The following is a 17,214-nucleotide window of genomic DNA, read 5'->3' on the forward strand; positions in this document are numbered from 1 at the left end:
CAAACAAAAAAACCAAAGTAGAGAAATAAACTTGGAATTTGTGAAATAAACATTTGCCATTCATTGGTGAAGTTATCAGAATTTCATTGGCCTACCTTTCCTTCCTTCCTTCCTTTTTTTTTTTTTTTTTTTTTGAGGCAGGGTTTCTCTGTGTAGTCCTAGCTGTCCTAGAATTTGCTTTGTAGACCAGGCTGGCCTCAAACTCAGAGATTTTAACATTTCTTTAAAGTAATAACCAAACGCTTCGTGAGAACTTACAGGGGAAGATCCTCAAAATAGATGAAGGCTAGGTGTGTTGGAGCACATCTTTAATCCCAGCACTCAGGAAGCAGACACAGGTGGATCCCTGAGTTCGAGGCCAGCCTGGGCTACATACTAAGAGCCTGTTAATTTTTTTTAAAGTTTTTATTCATTTTATATACCAACTACAGTTCCCCCTCTCTCCCCTCCCCCTGCTCCCCCATCACATACTCCCTCCCCCCATCCACTCTTCAGAAAGGGTAAGGCCTCCCTCCCATGGGGAGTCTACAAAGCCTGGCACATTCAATTGAGGCAGAACCAAACCCCTACCCCCTGTATTGAGGCTGAGCATGGCATCCCATTATATGGAATGGCCTCCAAAAAAGTCAGCTCAGTTACCAGGGATAGATCCTGGTCCCACAAACAGACCAGGCCTGCATGCAGAGGGCCTAGGAGGATCTCATGTTTTTTTTTTTTTTTTTTAAGGATCTCATGTTTTGTTTCAAACAAAACAAATCAAATCAAAAGTTGATAAAACTTTGTTTTGTACTAAACTATATAAACAGAGATTGCCAAAGAAATGCCCAACAATGTTCTGAAGGCAGAAAGGATTGTTAAACTTTACTGAATAGATTAGGGGAAAAATCAGAGCAGCCAGTCGCTAGTGTGGATTATTCAGAGCATTAGGTCACCATCAAAGCACTCTCCTCTTTCATTAAGAATTTGTCAATATTTTTTAGCATCTATTGTCTCAAATGTTTGTTTAAAGAAGGAATGAGTCATCACATGGTGGTGGTGGTGGATGGATGCCTTTAATCCCAGCAAAGGCAAGGGGAGGATCTCTGTGAATTCGAGGCCAGAATGGTCTGCAGAGCGAGTTCCAGGAAGTCTCCAAAGCTACACAGAGAAACGCTGTCTGAAAACCCACCTACCTCCCCCAAAAAGAAAGGATGAATGGGAGATTGAATATCCTAGTTCCCAATCTCATGGAGCTCCAATCTCATCATCTTACTGTGTAATTCTTTTACATTGGTTAATAAATAAATAATGGCTATAGGTAATATTATTACCTTTGAAATGGTAGTTTTTTAAGAATTATTTTTATTACTATTTTATGTATATGTATATGTGTATACCATGTACATACCCAGAGTCTGTAGGGGCCAGAAGGGTGCTTCCGATTCCCGGGGATTAGAGACAGTCATAGACCACCATGTGCGTGCTGGGAATCACACCCAGGTTCTCTGGAGGAACAGCCAGTGCTCTTTACCACTAGGCCATCTCTCTGGATGATATAGTATTTTAGAAATTTGTTTTGAGTTTTTTTTTTTTTTTAGAAAATTAAGCAAGTTGGTGAATCACAAATACCCAAAGCGTGCTTGAAATAAAATATTAACTTAATTATTTTTAGAACGTATATGGGAAGCTGAGATGCCCTGATTGGGAGAAAAACATACAGTGCATCCATGCACATTAGGAAAGGCCTTGATGCTTCCCCTAATAACTGTAATATTACTGCTTCCAAGATTTGTGCATGGTCTTGTAAGAATTAGCTTAATGATAAATGCCTCTGCTTCTAAATATTCTTGGAAATGTACATATTTTAATCTTTAGAAATGTAGTTGTTTATTTTGTTATACATTTTGTAACTTACTACCTAAAAATGTCATCTTGATTTTTTTTTAAAAATTCTCTTTTAGATTTATTTTTTACTTTATGTGTAAGAATGTTTTGTTTGTGTCTATGAATGAACAGCACATGTGTGCCAGGTGCTTACAGAGGTCAGAAGAGGGTTTGATCCCCTGGAACTAGAATTATGGATGCCTGTGGGCTACTGTGTGGTCTCTGGGAATTAAACCTAGTCCTCTTAAGAAGCAACAAGTGCTGTTAACCTCTGAACCATCTTACCAGCACTTACCCTATCTTGAGATTTAAAAATTGGTTTTAAAACTTTGTCTCATAGAAGCCGTGTTTGTTTTTTTTTAAGATTTGTTTATGTTTATGTGAACTCATGTTTTGCTTGTGTGTGTGTGTGTGTGTGTGTGTGTGTGTGTGCGCGCACGCACGCATAACCGGTGCCTATGGAACTAGAAAAGAGTATTTGATCCCCTGGAACTGGAGTTACAGGTTGTTGTGAGCCTCTCTGTAAGTGTTGGGCACCAAACCCATGTCCTCTGCAAGAGCAGCAGGTGCCCTTAACTGCTGAGCCATCTCATCAACTCCCCTATCCCTGCTTTTCTGTTACATTTTCAGATAATTTTAGCCATAGACCCTAAAAAAAATCTTGCTTCAAGTTGGAAGCAAGGGCTTTCTTTCTGAAGAGTTGAGCTTCTGTCTTGACCATGTGCTGGTGGTTTTCACTACATTTTGATTTCACTAAATATTTGAAATTTTAATCCTTGTATTTTCTGCTTGATGGAATAATTTGTTTTTTTTTTTTGGTTTTTTTTTTTTTTTTTGGTTTTTTTTCGAGACAGGGTTTCTCTGTGGTTTTGGAGCCTGCCCTGGAACTCGCTCTTGTAAACCAGGCTGGTCTCGAACTCACAGAGATCCGCCTGCCTCTGCCTCCCAAGTGCTGGGATTAAAGGCGTGCGCCACCACCGCCCGGCAATGGAATAATTAGTTTTTAAAAGGCTAATTTAGAGAACTATCCGAGTCTAATTTTTCTTGTGACACCCTTGTTTACTCCTTGTCCTTCTAATTTAGAATACTGCTAGCAGACAGTCCTGCTATTTAATGGCTGTTGGCAAAACATCTAAGATTAATTTTGGTTGAGCCTGGGATCAGAACTGGTTCTCATCTGTTAGCATTAGTTTTTCAGATGTTTGACTCATCTGTCAACTGGAGTTTGCTCCAGTTGATGGCACAATCTCATTTTGTTGAGCAAACCTAATTTGGTCTCTAAATAAGCAACAGTGACTGAGCTGACATCGCCTGGAGGTGAGGCTAGGAGGTGAGAGTGTGGGGAGAAGTAAGGATTGGTTCTCATTTCCTTATAGGTAGCCAGGTTTGCCTGAGGTCATTTGATTGTGCTGCATTTTCAAATGACTGTAACCATGGATTCTTACCATTTTAGGGTACAAGTGATCGTGCTACTTTGAAAGCAGTGGAGTCTTTTCAGTAGTCAGTTTAGTTTTCCGGGGGTGGGGTTCCAAGATAAGAGTTCCTTTATGGGATTGTGAGGTTCCTTTTAAGTCCTTTGCCGGAGCAGTGACTGACCACGGCAGTCCTGCCCACCAGTGACTCCCAGGATGGAGAGTGAACGGTCGCAGGTGCATCGTGCTCTGGCTGTCCCTCGTGGCCTCGTCCCTCGTATTCTCTCGTTTGTGTTACTCCCAAGGCTCCAGAAAGATGGTGCTCCTGTACTCACCTGGCCTGGTGGCATGTTCTTAGTTCAGGTTCAGTGTTGATGCTCTTGTGTCTGGAGCTCTTGTCCTTCGTCGTAGCTACCTCTCGCTTGTTCTCTGGTTCTCCTTTGGTGTTTACAGAGCGTCTGGCCTCTGCTTCCTCTCCAGATCTACATAGCCCTTCTCTCAACGTTTCAGTTCCCAAGACTACTCTACTATCCCATTCGCTGGCTCATTTCCTCTGCGCTATCCACTCTGTGTCATTTAGAGCTGTGTTCCCAGACACCATAGGCCCCACACAACAAATATGTACTAGGAAGCAAATGTTACGGTTGAACCCTCTTTATGGATGACTGACCATTTGTTCTCAATAGAGTACCCACCCCTACTTCTGCTTCAGCTTTAGAAATAGAAATGGGAACCTTTAGGAATTCCAGTTTTCACACAGTGATGTTAGATAATGCAGTTCCTAAGTGCTTCTCGTGGATTATTCCTTACTTGCTTGGTCTGTAGTTATTACATGCTGCTTGTAAAAAACTACAAACTGTGAATTGGTTTTGTCAGTTTGTCATACTGGTTAGCGTCGCTAAGTGGCAGATTTTGTCTCCTAAGCGCCATTTCTGCTAAAGCTTGTCCTTTCCCCACACCTGCCTGCCTTCATGGTTACTGTTCCTCTCTTAAAAATTAGAGATTAGGTTTTTAAGGCAAAGTAACTGAAAATGCTCCACAGCTGGGTAATACAAATAGGAGGTGACCAGCTAATCAGATAACTAGGCCTGTTTTAAATTACTCTGTTTTATCTTAGACTTGGAGTGTTTGTGTTGGCAACCACTCTTAGAACAACCCAGCCAGGGCCTGGTGTTGTCACACACATAAATGTACGAAGCAATTAGTGAGGAGCTGGCTCTGAGTGTGTGGAGGCTGGGAGAAGCACCACACAGGTCGTGAGGCTGGGAGGGTCCAGCCAGGCGTGGAGCCTCTGTCTTCTCACCTCTTGGGTGTGGCTCATGTGAGCATCTTCATCCTTGGGTAGAGCACCTTCCAGCAGGCAGTACCCATTTCTGAGAGCTAACTTACACAGCGAGATCAGCCACGTTTGTTCTCTGCTTCAGGGAGACAACTGGAATCGGAGGGAACCGCTGTGTGAGTCCCTGCACATCACATGTGTACTGTTGTACCCGGACACTTGCATGACTCTTTAACTCAAGCCTTTTGCCAAAGGCCACCTCTTTTTACCCTTTTGTTTGAGTTGTTAAAAAATTGTGCTCATATATATGTGTGGTGTGTTCATGTGTGTGTGCATGGATGTGCATGGAAGCCATGCTGTGGGATGATGCTCTTGTGCACTGTAAAGATTTGTCATTCATTTTGGTTTAATAAATGCTGATCGGCCAATAGCCAATGAGGAAGTATAGATGGGGCAACCAGGTGAAGAGAATCCTTAGAAGAGGAAAGGCAGAGAGGCAGAGGAAGCAAGATGAGAATCCCTTACCGAGAAAAGGTACCAAGCCATGTGGCTAAACATAGACAAAAATTATGGGTTAATTTAAGTTGTAAGAGCTAGTTATAATTAATATAAGCCTCTGTGTATTTCTTTGGGACTGAATGGCTATGGGACTGGGTTGGACAGAAACTTCCATTTACAAAGCCAGAAGAGGGTACCAGGTCCCCTGGAGTCACAGACAGTTGTGAGCTGTGTGTCATGGGTACTAGGAGCTATACCCCAGACCTCTGCAAGAGCAAGCGCTCTTAACTGAGCCACTTCTCCAGCTCCTTAGTAGCACCATCTTCAATTCTTGACCTGTCTCTTTTCCATCCCCTTTTAGTTGGTTGTCTGTCATTTCTGTGGTCCTCAGAACCATCACAGTCTACGCTTGTCTCCCATCGTCAGTTTTCACCGGGAGGACTTCCCAGAGTTGTTGTTCTGCCAGTTCCTCTCATTGTGTGCTGACCAGATGCAAAGCCAGATGAGGCTTCAGTTCCTCCCATTAATCCACAGTAATCATAGCTCACAGCCAAGAAGACTGTTAGAGAATTACTTCTGACTAAAGTATAGAGAGAAAAACCTGGAGTGTTTCATCTCTTTTTTTCTTAGAAATTGAACTTAACTTTTATCCATAATCCTTATCCCAAACTCAAGGCCCGTCAGGGTGTTGTCTAGGATTGAAGGAGTAGGGTAGGGCCTCTCCCTTCAGTCTCAGATTTCCCATTTAACAACTTAGAGCAACATACTGTTTGTTATAAGTGTAAGTGAACACTGAGGGTCCCAGGTCGTGTGTTTGTCCTCCCTGTGGTCAGTTCTACCTGAACTACACCGGGAGTGGCAGAATTGGTCCCCAAAGTACTAGGAGTTTATGGTCTGGATTCGAAGTTGCAAGTTGACAGTTTGTGGGTGAATGTAGGCCAGCAAGATGTTTTGTCTGATTTTCACAGTATTTGGGAAAAAAAAAAATGAGAGTAAAAATTTAGGTTTTATCTTTTAAAAACTCTAGATTTTTTTGGCTTTCCTTCGAGATCCAAAAGATGAAAACAAAACAAACAAAGAAACCAAAACAACCCCTAAACCAAGAGCCAAAGCAAAACCCAACAACTAAAGGAAAGCGGGGTCCAAATCCTATGTGGTGTACTGTAGTGTGAATTCTAACTGGGCTTAATAATAAAAACCCAGAGTCAGATGTTAGGGGATGAAAACTGAAAGATCAGAGAAGCAGAGCAGCCAGCCACTAGTTCTGACCTCTACGAAATCCTCAGACTGAATGGGGTAATCCTCAGACTGAATGGGGGAATCCTCAGACTGAATGCTGTCTATGAAACCTCAGTCTGAATGCCTTGAGCTCCTGTCTCTTCCTACTTTATATTCCTCTCTCCTCACAACTGTATCACTTCCCGTCTCCACTTCCCTGGTGCTGGGATTAAAGATGTGAGCCATCGCTGCTTGGTGCTGTTTTTCTTTTAGACTGAGTCAATGTGGGTAGCACAGGGTTGCCCTGAACTCACAGAGATCCATTTGCCTGTCTTCCGAGTGCTGGGATTAAAGGTGTGTACCACCACTCTGTGGCACTCTGATCTTCAGGCCAACTTTGTTAGAGCTCAAACAAAATATGTCTACAATGTACTGACTAGATAGTGAGGGTAGTGGGGTGGATCTTTCCTTGGGAGGGTCACTTTACAGCCTCCCTTCACTGTGTCTCTGGGCATGTCACAGTGCCCCTTGGACTAAGCAGTATAGTTTCCCTATGTATTATTTTAACTGTAATTTCAGGTTCTGCTTAAGTCCTGGCTGTAAATTTATGTTGAGATTCACTGTTTATATGTAATTTCATTAAGAAAAGTAATTGTGTCATGTAAAAATAGAATAGATTAATAAGCATCCTTTGCATATGTGGGAAATATAATTTTATCTTCTTTAATAGACATTTAAGTGACAAGTTTTCTTTCCTGTATCTTTATAAAAATGTGTATCCGAGCTATGTGTCATCCCAGGATTGAGGAGGCTGAGGCAGGAGCAGGCTAGCTGAGTTTGAGGCCAGCCCAGGCTACAGAGGGAAACCCCGTTTCAGCTCCTTCCCCTAGTCACTTCACCACCAGCGTTTGTATTTTCTTGTAGGGAAGAGCAACTTGTAGGTAGCTAGGAAGCCACACTCCGAAGACTCCCAGCTGATCACATTTCCATCCTGCAAGATGATGTCACAGGGGCTGCACATGGTGTCCAATTTAGTGGCTAAGTGAAGAAGGAAGGATAAAGAGGCTGAGCAGACCAAGGGGTGCAGTGTGACTAGCTAGAGAAGGGAATGCGTACCGCCTTTGAGTGCTGCCCCGGGGAAAGAGAATGAAGTGTCAGAGCTCAAGGAGGAAGAATTAACTTATCTAACACAAAAATGCAGGGCATTAATTTGTGGGAAGAGGTCAGTCCAGACCAGGCAGGGTCAGTGCTCTGGTGCCCTCCCCTGCTCTAGGAAGCTGCTTCATTCTGACCCTCCACACCCATCTTCCAGTTAATAAAACATCCACAGTTGATGGAACTTGGCAGTGACAAGTTACATGCCACTCACTGTGACCCTGGTTCTTCTAGAGTTTCGGTGGGGGAGTTGGAGGCTGAAGTAAGCTGCCAATCCTTGACCCTTTAGCATTCCTTAGTGTGCACATTTTCCTGCTTTCTGCTTCCTCTTGGTTTTGTACATTTATTTTGTCTCCTTTACAAAGGTTGGAAATGCTGTGTCTTAGACTCTAGCAAATCTGCAAGTCTATAATGCAGTGAGTGTAGTCAGAAATGGAATATATTTTGGTAGAGTCATGTTTTTTAATCAAATAGATACTGTTAAGGTTTGATTTGATGTTCTGAGCTTTGGAGTCTATTTTAATGTGGGGTATCTATAGAGTAGAGAATATCTTACTAGCTTTGGTATTTCTGTAAGGCTAATAACAGTATCTCCTCATTCATTTCTCTCTTTTTAAACCTTTTTAAATGTGTGTGTGTGTGTGTGTGTGTGTGTGTGTGTGCATACAAGTACAAGTGCACAGATGTGGGTCTGTGTGTGGAGGCCTGTGTCTCTCTGAGTTTCTTTTCACGTTGTTTTCCCGAGGCCTGGTCTGTTGAACTAGGAGCCCATGGATCCCGACTGCTTAGCTACAGTAGCAAGTTTGCTCCAGGGATCCTGGCTCCACCTCTAAGTGCTGGGATTACAGTGGCCTGCCTTTTACTTGGTTCTGGGGATCTGTGCTCTGGTCCACATGCTTGTATGTTAAATGCTTTATCAACTTGGACCATCCCCCAACCTCTCATTTTGAATTTTAATGGTTTGAGTCTTTAGAATCATTCTTTTGTTAGACATTTTTCTGCCTTCTGTCTTATCTTTGTTATTTCATTCTGTCTGCGTGCTTTGGGTTTAGCTTGCTCTTTTTTTTTAATTTATCCTTCCTTCCTTCCTTCCTTCCTTATTTATTTATTTATTTATTAGTTTTCTGAGACATGGTTTACTCTGTAGCTTTGGAGCCTGACCTGGAACTTGCTCTATAGACCAGGCTGGCCTTAAACTCACAGAGATCCTCCTGCCCTTGCCTCCCTTGTGCTGGGATTAAAGGTGTGTGCCACCACCGCCTGGTCTAGCTTGCTCTTCTTTCTGATACTTATGGTGAAGATGAAGTTATTTGATGGATATTTTTTCTTTATCAGCATAGGCTTCTGGAGCCACAAATTTTCCTCTGCACATACTTTCCCCATGTCCTGTAAGTTCTAGAATGTCTGTTTTGCTTCCTCTCTTGTAATGGCGTAAATGAATGCAGACGGATTGTAAAAATATATATAGCTTTAATGGGGAAATAGACTTACAGACCCACAGGTTCCCGCAGAGAACAGGAAAACAGAAGGGGCGCGGGCTCACGCTTGCCAGATTTATATGTAAACATTAGCCCTAGGCGAACATGCCCCCTAATGGGCTGGGCTTATCCCTACACTCTCTAGGTGCTGTAATTTCCTCTTTGACTCATGGCTGCTCTGGAGTGTGTGTTTAGCTTTTGCATGTTTGTGATTCCCTTAATCTGCTCACTGCAAGATTACAGTCCTTTTAGACTTACTGGGGCTTGTATCATAAGCCATTAATACATCCTGGAGAATGTGTGTGCGTTTTTAGAGGGCTGCAGATGCTCTTGTTCGTTGGGATATTTCTTAGGTATCTTTTCAGTCTGTCAGCCAGTTGCATTACTCATGTCTTCTGTTTCTATCACTGGGTAGTTTTCTGTTCATTATTGCAAGTTAGGCAAAGTCTCTGTATACCTTTGCTTCATTGCTCATTTCTCTTGCCTGTGCTGTCTGTGTCTGCTTCATGTAATTTGGGAATGTATTGTAGATACTACATTTATAACTGTTACATCTTCTTGGTGGAATGAACATTCTATCACAAAAGTGATCCTCCCCCCACCCCCATTAACAGTTTTTTTCTGGAGGTCTATTTTGTCTGATTAGTGTAGCTACCCTAGCTGTCTTGGTTACTGATCATCCCTTCCCAGACCCCTTTCCTCTCAACCCATCTGTATGTTTAGATCTAAAGAGTGTCTCCTGTAGATGACGTCTTACTTGGGTAATTTTTATTCTTTTTGTCAGTTTCTGCTTTTGGTTAGCGTATTTAGTTCCTTTATACTTAGTCACTGATAATACAGGTTTATGTCAGTCGTTTTTAATGTCTCATCTTTTCTTCAATTTTTTTTTTGTCACACTGTTATTTACCACCTCATGCAGCTATGAAATTTACCAGTTATCTTAAATTGTTTTCGAGGGCTTCTCCCTGAACAAGCTGGGAGTTGGATGAGATGCACATGGGTTCTCCAGCCTTCATTTCTTATGCAGAATTTGAGAACAAAGCTTTCAGGAAGCTCTACACTGGGTGGGCTCCCTCTGTGGCTGTCAGGCAAGATCTGACTGGGGCTGCAGCCTTTTGGTTTTCCAGGATACTACAGAGCTGGAGGAGGGGATTGGCACGGCCAAGTTACAGTGCCACAAAGCCGGCTTTTACCTTCCAGTGATTGTGGTTTGTATTATTGCTTGTATGTACTTGGTAACTTTGAGAGTGCTAAGAAAGCTGGTTCTCCTTCTGGTTGCTCTTTTATGGTGATTTCAGATATTCTTGCCACTTTTCTTCTTCTTCTTCTTCTTCTTCTTCTTCTTCTTCTTCTTCTTCCTCCTCCTCCTCCTCCTCCTCCTCCTCCTCCTCTCCTCCTCTCCTCCTTCCTTCCTTCTTCCTCTTCCTCTTCCTTCTTTTTGTTGTCAATCCAAGGAATAATATTAAGCCTGGAGAGAGATTTCTGCTTTTTAGCCTTGTGTCTTGGTTGGAGACTTACCTCTTGGCTGAGAAACATAAATTTTAACTTTGTCTTGCATGGCTAATATCTGTGTCTCGGAATGGTGATAGGGACTGAGGTAATGCATTTGCCCACTGATGGAGTGTCTGAAAATAACCTATGTGTCAGCATTTTAATGGAAAGATACAAAGTGATGTGGATGTAAAGGTAAAAATGCCAACCAGGCTGTACCCTCGGGCTTGCTTTATTTATGGAAGTAGTGGATGTTTGAATCCTTTTGGGGCTAAGGGGTTTCCTGGAGCTAGGGCTTGTTTAAATATGGGGAGTTCTAGAAAGCCTAGAGGTTGTGAGGTGAGAGAGGCTGGGGCAGGTCTTTCAGTCTGTGTGAGCGCTGACGCTGGTAGGGAAGACAGACCTTGAAGGGGAATCTGAGAAGCCAGGTCTTTTCCACTGAAGTGAGACCATGAAGGGGACCTTGAACAGAGGTTTGTGGGAATCTTGGTAACTCTGCAGCTGGCAGCCCTGTGAGCTCAATGGGAGGCCCTCACAGAGGGCCTGGGATTGCTTTGAGCAGCAGGGCTCAGAGCTAAGATCAGCCAGGCTCACAGCTAGGAAGATCAGCCACACATACAAGGCAAGGGCTGGCTTGGCACTGTTTTTGCCCATGACCATGTTGGCATGCAAAGACTGTTGCTTCATTCTACTTGTAGTTAGTTCCAGCAGGTTCCCCTCCAGTCACTTCTAACATGGAAACAGAAGCAAAGGAGATTTTAGGGAACCTCACTGCTAGTAGGTTAAGCACATTGACAGGACATAAATGCCCAGGTAAGGGTTTAGCCCTTTGACTTGGGGGTTTCGTTATCTGGAAGACAGCAAACTACCAGCAGATGCTTTGTATATTATCTCATTCAGTTAAAGAAGAGTTCTGACACAGGCAAACTTCAAACCATTTATTTCTTTATCAGAGTTTGGAGCATATAAAATTAAACATTTTATTTCACAAGCCTTGTATCTTGTGATCTTAATGACCTGGTGTTCTGAACACAGTACCCAACAGAAGCAACTTGAGGTAGGAAAAATTAACTTTCATTTAGTTTCAGAGGGATCCTGACCACCATAGCGGTGGAGGCATAGTAGATCTTGGCAGTGTGGGGCATGACAGGCATAGTGGAGCTGGGGCGGTGTCGGGTGTGGCAGAGGCACAAGTGTCTCACCGGGAAGCAGACTGATGCCAGATCAGGCTGAGTATCCCCTTCAAAGGCCCCATTTGCTAAAGGTTCCAAAATAGTGGTTATAGCTGGGACAAGTGTTAAAACAAGAGCTTGTGTGTAACATTTTAGATTAAAACCATAACTGCTTGTTTTAGTTAATAGGTAAATTCCTTGAGGGTAAATTATGAAGATAATTTTTTTTATAAACTGAACATTTTTTCATTATATGCTGTGGCATAAAACAGTTGATTTTCAGTTGGTTTTTGGTTGACATTGACACAGTGTCTTTCTTGGTTTCTTGAATTCTGTCAGTATAGTATCATCAAGGCCATTGGCTGATGTGGTCTGATGGATTGATAAGAAAATCAAAACATGAAGTTCAAGTCATTCTCAGGCAGGCTAGTACAGTGTGCTGTCACTGTGCTCTGATCTGCCAGTATGTAGCTATTGGATAGACAGAAGCATGTTTTCTTTATCCATATCTGTCTTTCAGGGCCAGGACTTCAGAAAAGAGATCATATCCTGGACAGTAGCTATAAGCAGTACAACCCCTGTATTATTTACAATAATTCATGGTGTTTTTCAGGACCCAAACATATTCTCGGTGTAAATGAGTGGGCTAACTGTACCCTACATGTATAGTACCTTTGAAGTTTAGACAGAGCCCTCTGTGGCTTCCGTAGATCTACAGTGCTGCTGGGACCATTGCTTGGCTCTCTATACTGCAGTCACACCCCTGCGGGCTTTTGCTGGCGTGGGCTCAGATACTTACTAGGCTACTCTGGAACAGACTGACACCTACAAATTCTTTAAGTTCCAAAAGATTTCCAGTAACCAAAAACTAATTCTAAAAGAGGAGATGTTGCCCTTTTCCTAGGATACAAATACGTAGTAATGGGTATGTTTACTTCTTTATAGCTAACAGAAGAAAAGAGTTTTGCTATGCACCTGGTACATTATCACATGGTATCTTCCTTTTTTTATGGAGTTTAAGAGACTGAGTCTTTGAAGATATTTAGGGATAGGAGCTGGGTGAGAGATGGCATCTTGAGTAGAAACTCAGATACTTTTTAAAGTGTTCTATAGAGCAATGTTGACCTTCGTTGGCTGCCTGTTTGCTTTGATTGTGATTAGTCAGCCACCACTTGCAATCCATGCTGGGCCAACTGCTCTAGTGTGACTTTGGCTGGCTGTGTCTGTCACAAATCACTATGCCTATTTTTGCTTGCAGTGCAATTGGCAGGTCTCTGCCACTGTGGGTCTCATCATCTCCATTGTAATCTGGAAACCCACAACAGCAGAAGTACTCCTGAGATTTTCCCTATTTCACGGCACATTTGTTAGGCCTTTGCAAGTATGCTCCTTCTCCCCTGTGCGCTGTTTCTCAAAGGCAAGATGAAGGGATCAACCGCTAGGCCCTGGATGACAGCGGGGTGGGTGAGCAGGTTGCAAATGATAAATTAATAAATCTCTATTCTGAGTGTTGGATTCCTTCTTTCACATTACATGAGGAATTCCTTGTATCTCAACTTGCTTAGTTTCTGGCCTCATTTGAGTCCAAGTTTAGTCATGTAGTTGAGCACATTATTCAGAACCATCCCCAGCCCTTTGAGTTAGCATTGTGAGTCAGAACTCTTCTAGGGCTCAGCCTGACTTCAGTTATGATCCCATTTGTCTCTGGTTTCACACCTCTAGAATCTTTTTGATCCCAAAGTTTTCTCTGCATAAATTAAAATCGTTGAGTGCCTTCTAAATGTGAATTTAAATGTCTAGAGGTCATGACCGATAGGATGGTGGAGGTGTCAGTCCTAGTGTCTTAACTTGGATCAATCTTGAATAGTTAGGACTGTTGCTTCTGCATAGGACTCAAATGAAGTTGGAGAATTTCTGTTCCTTGACTAATCCAAAAGTTCCTGAGTCTAGTCTTTGATGATCATTGGTCTCTGCTTCTGGCCTTGATGGAGTATCAGGTACTCAGCTTACTCTCCTGCATTCCCTACTGCCTATGTATGAGTTTACCCAAAACATAGTGTCTTAAACCCACTGAAGTCTCCCCTTAAGTCGTTTTGTGTCTCCTCTCTGTTTCTGTGGGGCAGGAGCTTAGGGAGGACTTGACTGGGATTTGGGGTTTCTCAGTTGTTAGGATTAGGTGGTGGTGAAGGGTGTTTCACAGGGTTTTAGGATGCTCATGCCATGAGAAGTACTGCATACTTAGGAGAGCTTGAAGCGAGCTGGAGTTTTTTCCTCATCTCACGGCTTCTCTATGTTGTTTCTCCTCATGAATTAGCGGAGGAATAATGAGACTGCTTACACGACAGCACAGGGCTCCAACCCAGCATCCAGGAAAAGCTTCCAGCTTCGAAAGTGTTATCTTTGCCATAGTCCTAAGCCCACATAGAGTACTTGCTAAAGAATAATAATAATAATAATAAAAAGATGTGTAGCTAAAAGTTCATTGAGAAAGTAAAAGCAATAGAGTGAACCATATGTGATTAGCTCTGACTTTTACACAAAACTAATGAGCCCCAGTCTGCCCTATCTGTGCGGCAGCAGTCCTGTCAGAAGCACCAGTCTGACAGTGACAAGGACAACAAGCCCTCTGAGGCCATCGGGAAGTCCCTCGTTCTCCACCTTGGGGATGGAAACACTGTCTAGTGAATCCACTGTCTAGTGAATTTGGAAGAAGCTGACCTACCTCTTGCTGGTGCTCCTTTATAGTGTCCTGTCACTCAGTACACTAAACCCTGTGCTTGTCGGTGCTTTAGTCTGAGGCACCAAGAATTCTTTCTTCACTGGGTGTCATGGACTGCCAGTGTTTGTACACTTCACAGTCATGGCATCTTCCAACTCAACAGATGAGCTGCGGACAGAGATTTCCAGGGAGACAGTGCCTGCAATCACACCCGTACCGAGTGACTATGATATTTATTGCAGACCACAGACACTGCTATAACAGGGTAGAACAGAAAGGAATTTTAAGTGAGTCAGCTTTGGAATTTCTGGAATGGCGTGGCACAAAGTTTAAATGCCGTCTTGTCAAGAGAAATGCTTTAAACCACACTATAAGCGTATTTCACCAAAGATGGTGCGGCCACTATCATGAAGTTTTAGTTAAGTGTCTGTTTTTATAGATCATAGAGTTTTGATCAGATACATTAATAACCATTATATTATTTGTGAAGAGAGGGTTTATATTCTAAAATGTTGAATTATAAAACTTCATGTTTGTTTTGGCTTTCAGGGACTTACAATTATTTTACCTAGGAAACTGCTTAATAAATTTTGAATCCATGTCTGGAGTAAGGCTGGACAGTCTATAACTTTCCTGTACTATATCACAGATGCAAATGTGCCGACATCTAAAGGCACTTTCAGAAGTGGATCCCTTATTGAAAAGAGTCCACAAATTAGATGATTTAGTAATTACAGATATGTCTAACTTACACTAAATCTAATATACAGACTTTCAGTTTGCCGATGATCAGAAACAGGATGGCAGACGTGGGTGAGATAAGTTGAGGATGCGTAGTTGTAATACACACAGAATTAGCGTTACTTGATCAGGTGGCCGTGCATTATGAACATCAGTCCTTAAGTTCTGAAGCCAATGGGCTGTTTGGAACCACATGTGCCTGCCTGGTGTTGATGTTACCAATCAGGCTGGGTGTACCTTTTGCTCCACCTGGACAGAGGTTGGGGTAAATAAGGAGAACGTCGTTAGTGCTGGTCTTTGGTTGAGCGTTTGCCAGTGGTAGACAGGTGTGAGCCGTAGCAAGTTGTAGCCGCTAGAGCTGTGGCTCCAGGTAAAGCCTTGAGGATCAGGCCCCTGGCTCTGCAGCTCTTGTGTATGCCCGGGGACAGGGCTCCTTAGCCTTGCTACTTCCAGCTCTAGGCCTTGGGCGCTTACAATTAGAGCTCTAGGCCTTGGGAGCTTACAATTAGAGCTCTGAGACCTTTTGGGTCTAAAGGACTGACAGGTCTCTGCGGCCCGTCCAGTGACTCCTGCCTGCTCTCCCTCTTCTGCCTCTTTATAACCCGACTCCCACCTCAGTTCCCTGTCCTTTCTACTTGGCATTGTCTCCTTTGGCACTACCTGTGTCCTCTCTTCAACAACATAAATAGAGACTTGGAACCAGTAATGCTGTGGGCCGAGGTGAGGTAAAGACCCTTCTCTAGCAGCAGCAGTGGGGCCAAGCAAAGCAGGGAACGTCTTGAAGTGGACCCTCCTGACAGGCAGGCAGCGCCCCAGTACCCAGGGGATCCCAGGGCCGTACAACAGGCCCTGCCTCCCCTGGTTCCTTTTCACTTGCTTTCCCTTGGGCCTTTCTCAGGCAGCCTGTGCTCTCAAGCCTTAAAATGACAAGTAATTGAAAATACACAGACTATGAGATAAAAGTTGTATGTGTACTGAAAATAGCAGTCAGTCACAATGAAGTGATTTTACTGTTTTTGTTGTTGTTCCCAGGCAGAAGAAATCCTTAGGCGAGAACTGGAGAAAAAGGAAACTCCGAGTTTATACTGCTTGCTTGGAGATGTCCTGCAAGACCACTCCTGCTACGACAAGGCCTGGGAGCTGTCACGACATCGAAGTGCTCGCGCCCAGCGCTCCAAAGCCCTCCTCCACCTTCGGAACAAGGAGTTTCGGGAGTGTGTGGAGTGCTTTGAACGCTCAGTGAAGATCAACCCCATGCAGGTGAGATCTCAGAAAGCCTCCGGCTCTTCAATAAATACAGTAACATGTAGAAGGCACTATTGATGATTTCAGGAGAAAATGTCTAGATTTATACACGCGCAAATAGATCAGAACATTGAAAATATATTTTCTGTAGATATGTATGCGGGTGCACTTGCCTTTGGGCCTGTGGGAGGGCAAAGGACAGCAGCAGGCATCAGTACTTCGGGAGCTGCCATCCTTGTTCTCTCATTCGTTCAGAGCCCACTAAACAGGCAATGTGGACTGCCTTTGAGCTGGGGATCTTGCTGTCTGTGTGGACTGCTGTTCAGCCGGGGATCCTGCTGTCTGTGTGGACTGCTGTTCAGCCGGGGATCCTGCTGTCTGTGTGGACTGCCGTTCAGCCGGGGATCCTGCTGTCTGTGTGGACTGCCGTTGAGCTGGGGATCCTGCAGTCTGTGTGGATTGCCGTTGAGCTGGGGATCCTGCTCTGTGTTTTTCCAGTGCTGGCATTAGAAAGGTGGTTTTTTACGTGGGTTCTGAGAATCAAACTCAGGCCCTTGAGCTTGAACACTTTACTGATGGGAGCCATCTCTCCAGCCCCACGTGAACAACTTTATAAGATTTGAAAAATTAATGCAAAAGGTGTCTAGCTCCTTAACTTCCTGGTAAATCTGCAGGATAGGTCCTATCTCTAAGGGGAGATCCACCTTATTGATACCCAATGATTCTCAGTTGGTGAAGTGATTGCATAAGAGACCGTCTTCTCTCTCTGTGTCAGACTTTGTATTTGCTCTCATTTCACTGGTCCTGGCACCTGCACATGCGCACTGGTTTGAATAATTCATCTGGTGGAGACTTCCACCCCTTGCCTGTGTGTAGACAGCAGACGCAGGGAGTGTCTTTTACACTGAAAACATCAATTTGTCTAGAATAGGGGAGGCTGACC

General features: G+C 43.5%; 1 protein-coding gene across 3 annotated transcripts in view; it reads left to right on the forward strand.

Annotated features, from left to right (window-relative positions):
- Ttc27 (tetratricopeptide repeat domain 27) overlaps positions 1-17,214 on the forward strand; it is a 126,780-nt gene that overhangs the window by 63,621 nt on the left and 45,945 nt on the right. For all 3 annotated transcript variants that reach the window (XM_041631073.1, XM_041631075.1, XM_041631074.1), the window contains exon 13: positions 16,059-16,286. In XM_041631073.1, the coding sequence (XP_041487007.1) occupies positions 16,059-16,286 (228 nt within the window). The remainder of the gene's footprint in view (positions 1-16,058; positions 16,287-17,214) is intronic.

This window comes from Microtus oregoni, unplaced genomic scaffold, assembly GCF_018167655.1.
Source record: "Microtus oregoni isolate MIOR12 unplaced genomic scaffold, Mior012 000036F_ref0000092, whole genome shotgun sequence".
Taxonomy (NCBI): Eukaryota; Metazoa; Chordata; class Mammalia; order Rodentia; family Cricetidae; genus Microtus; species Microtus oregoni.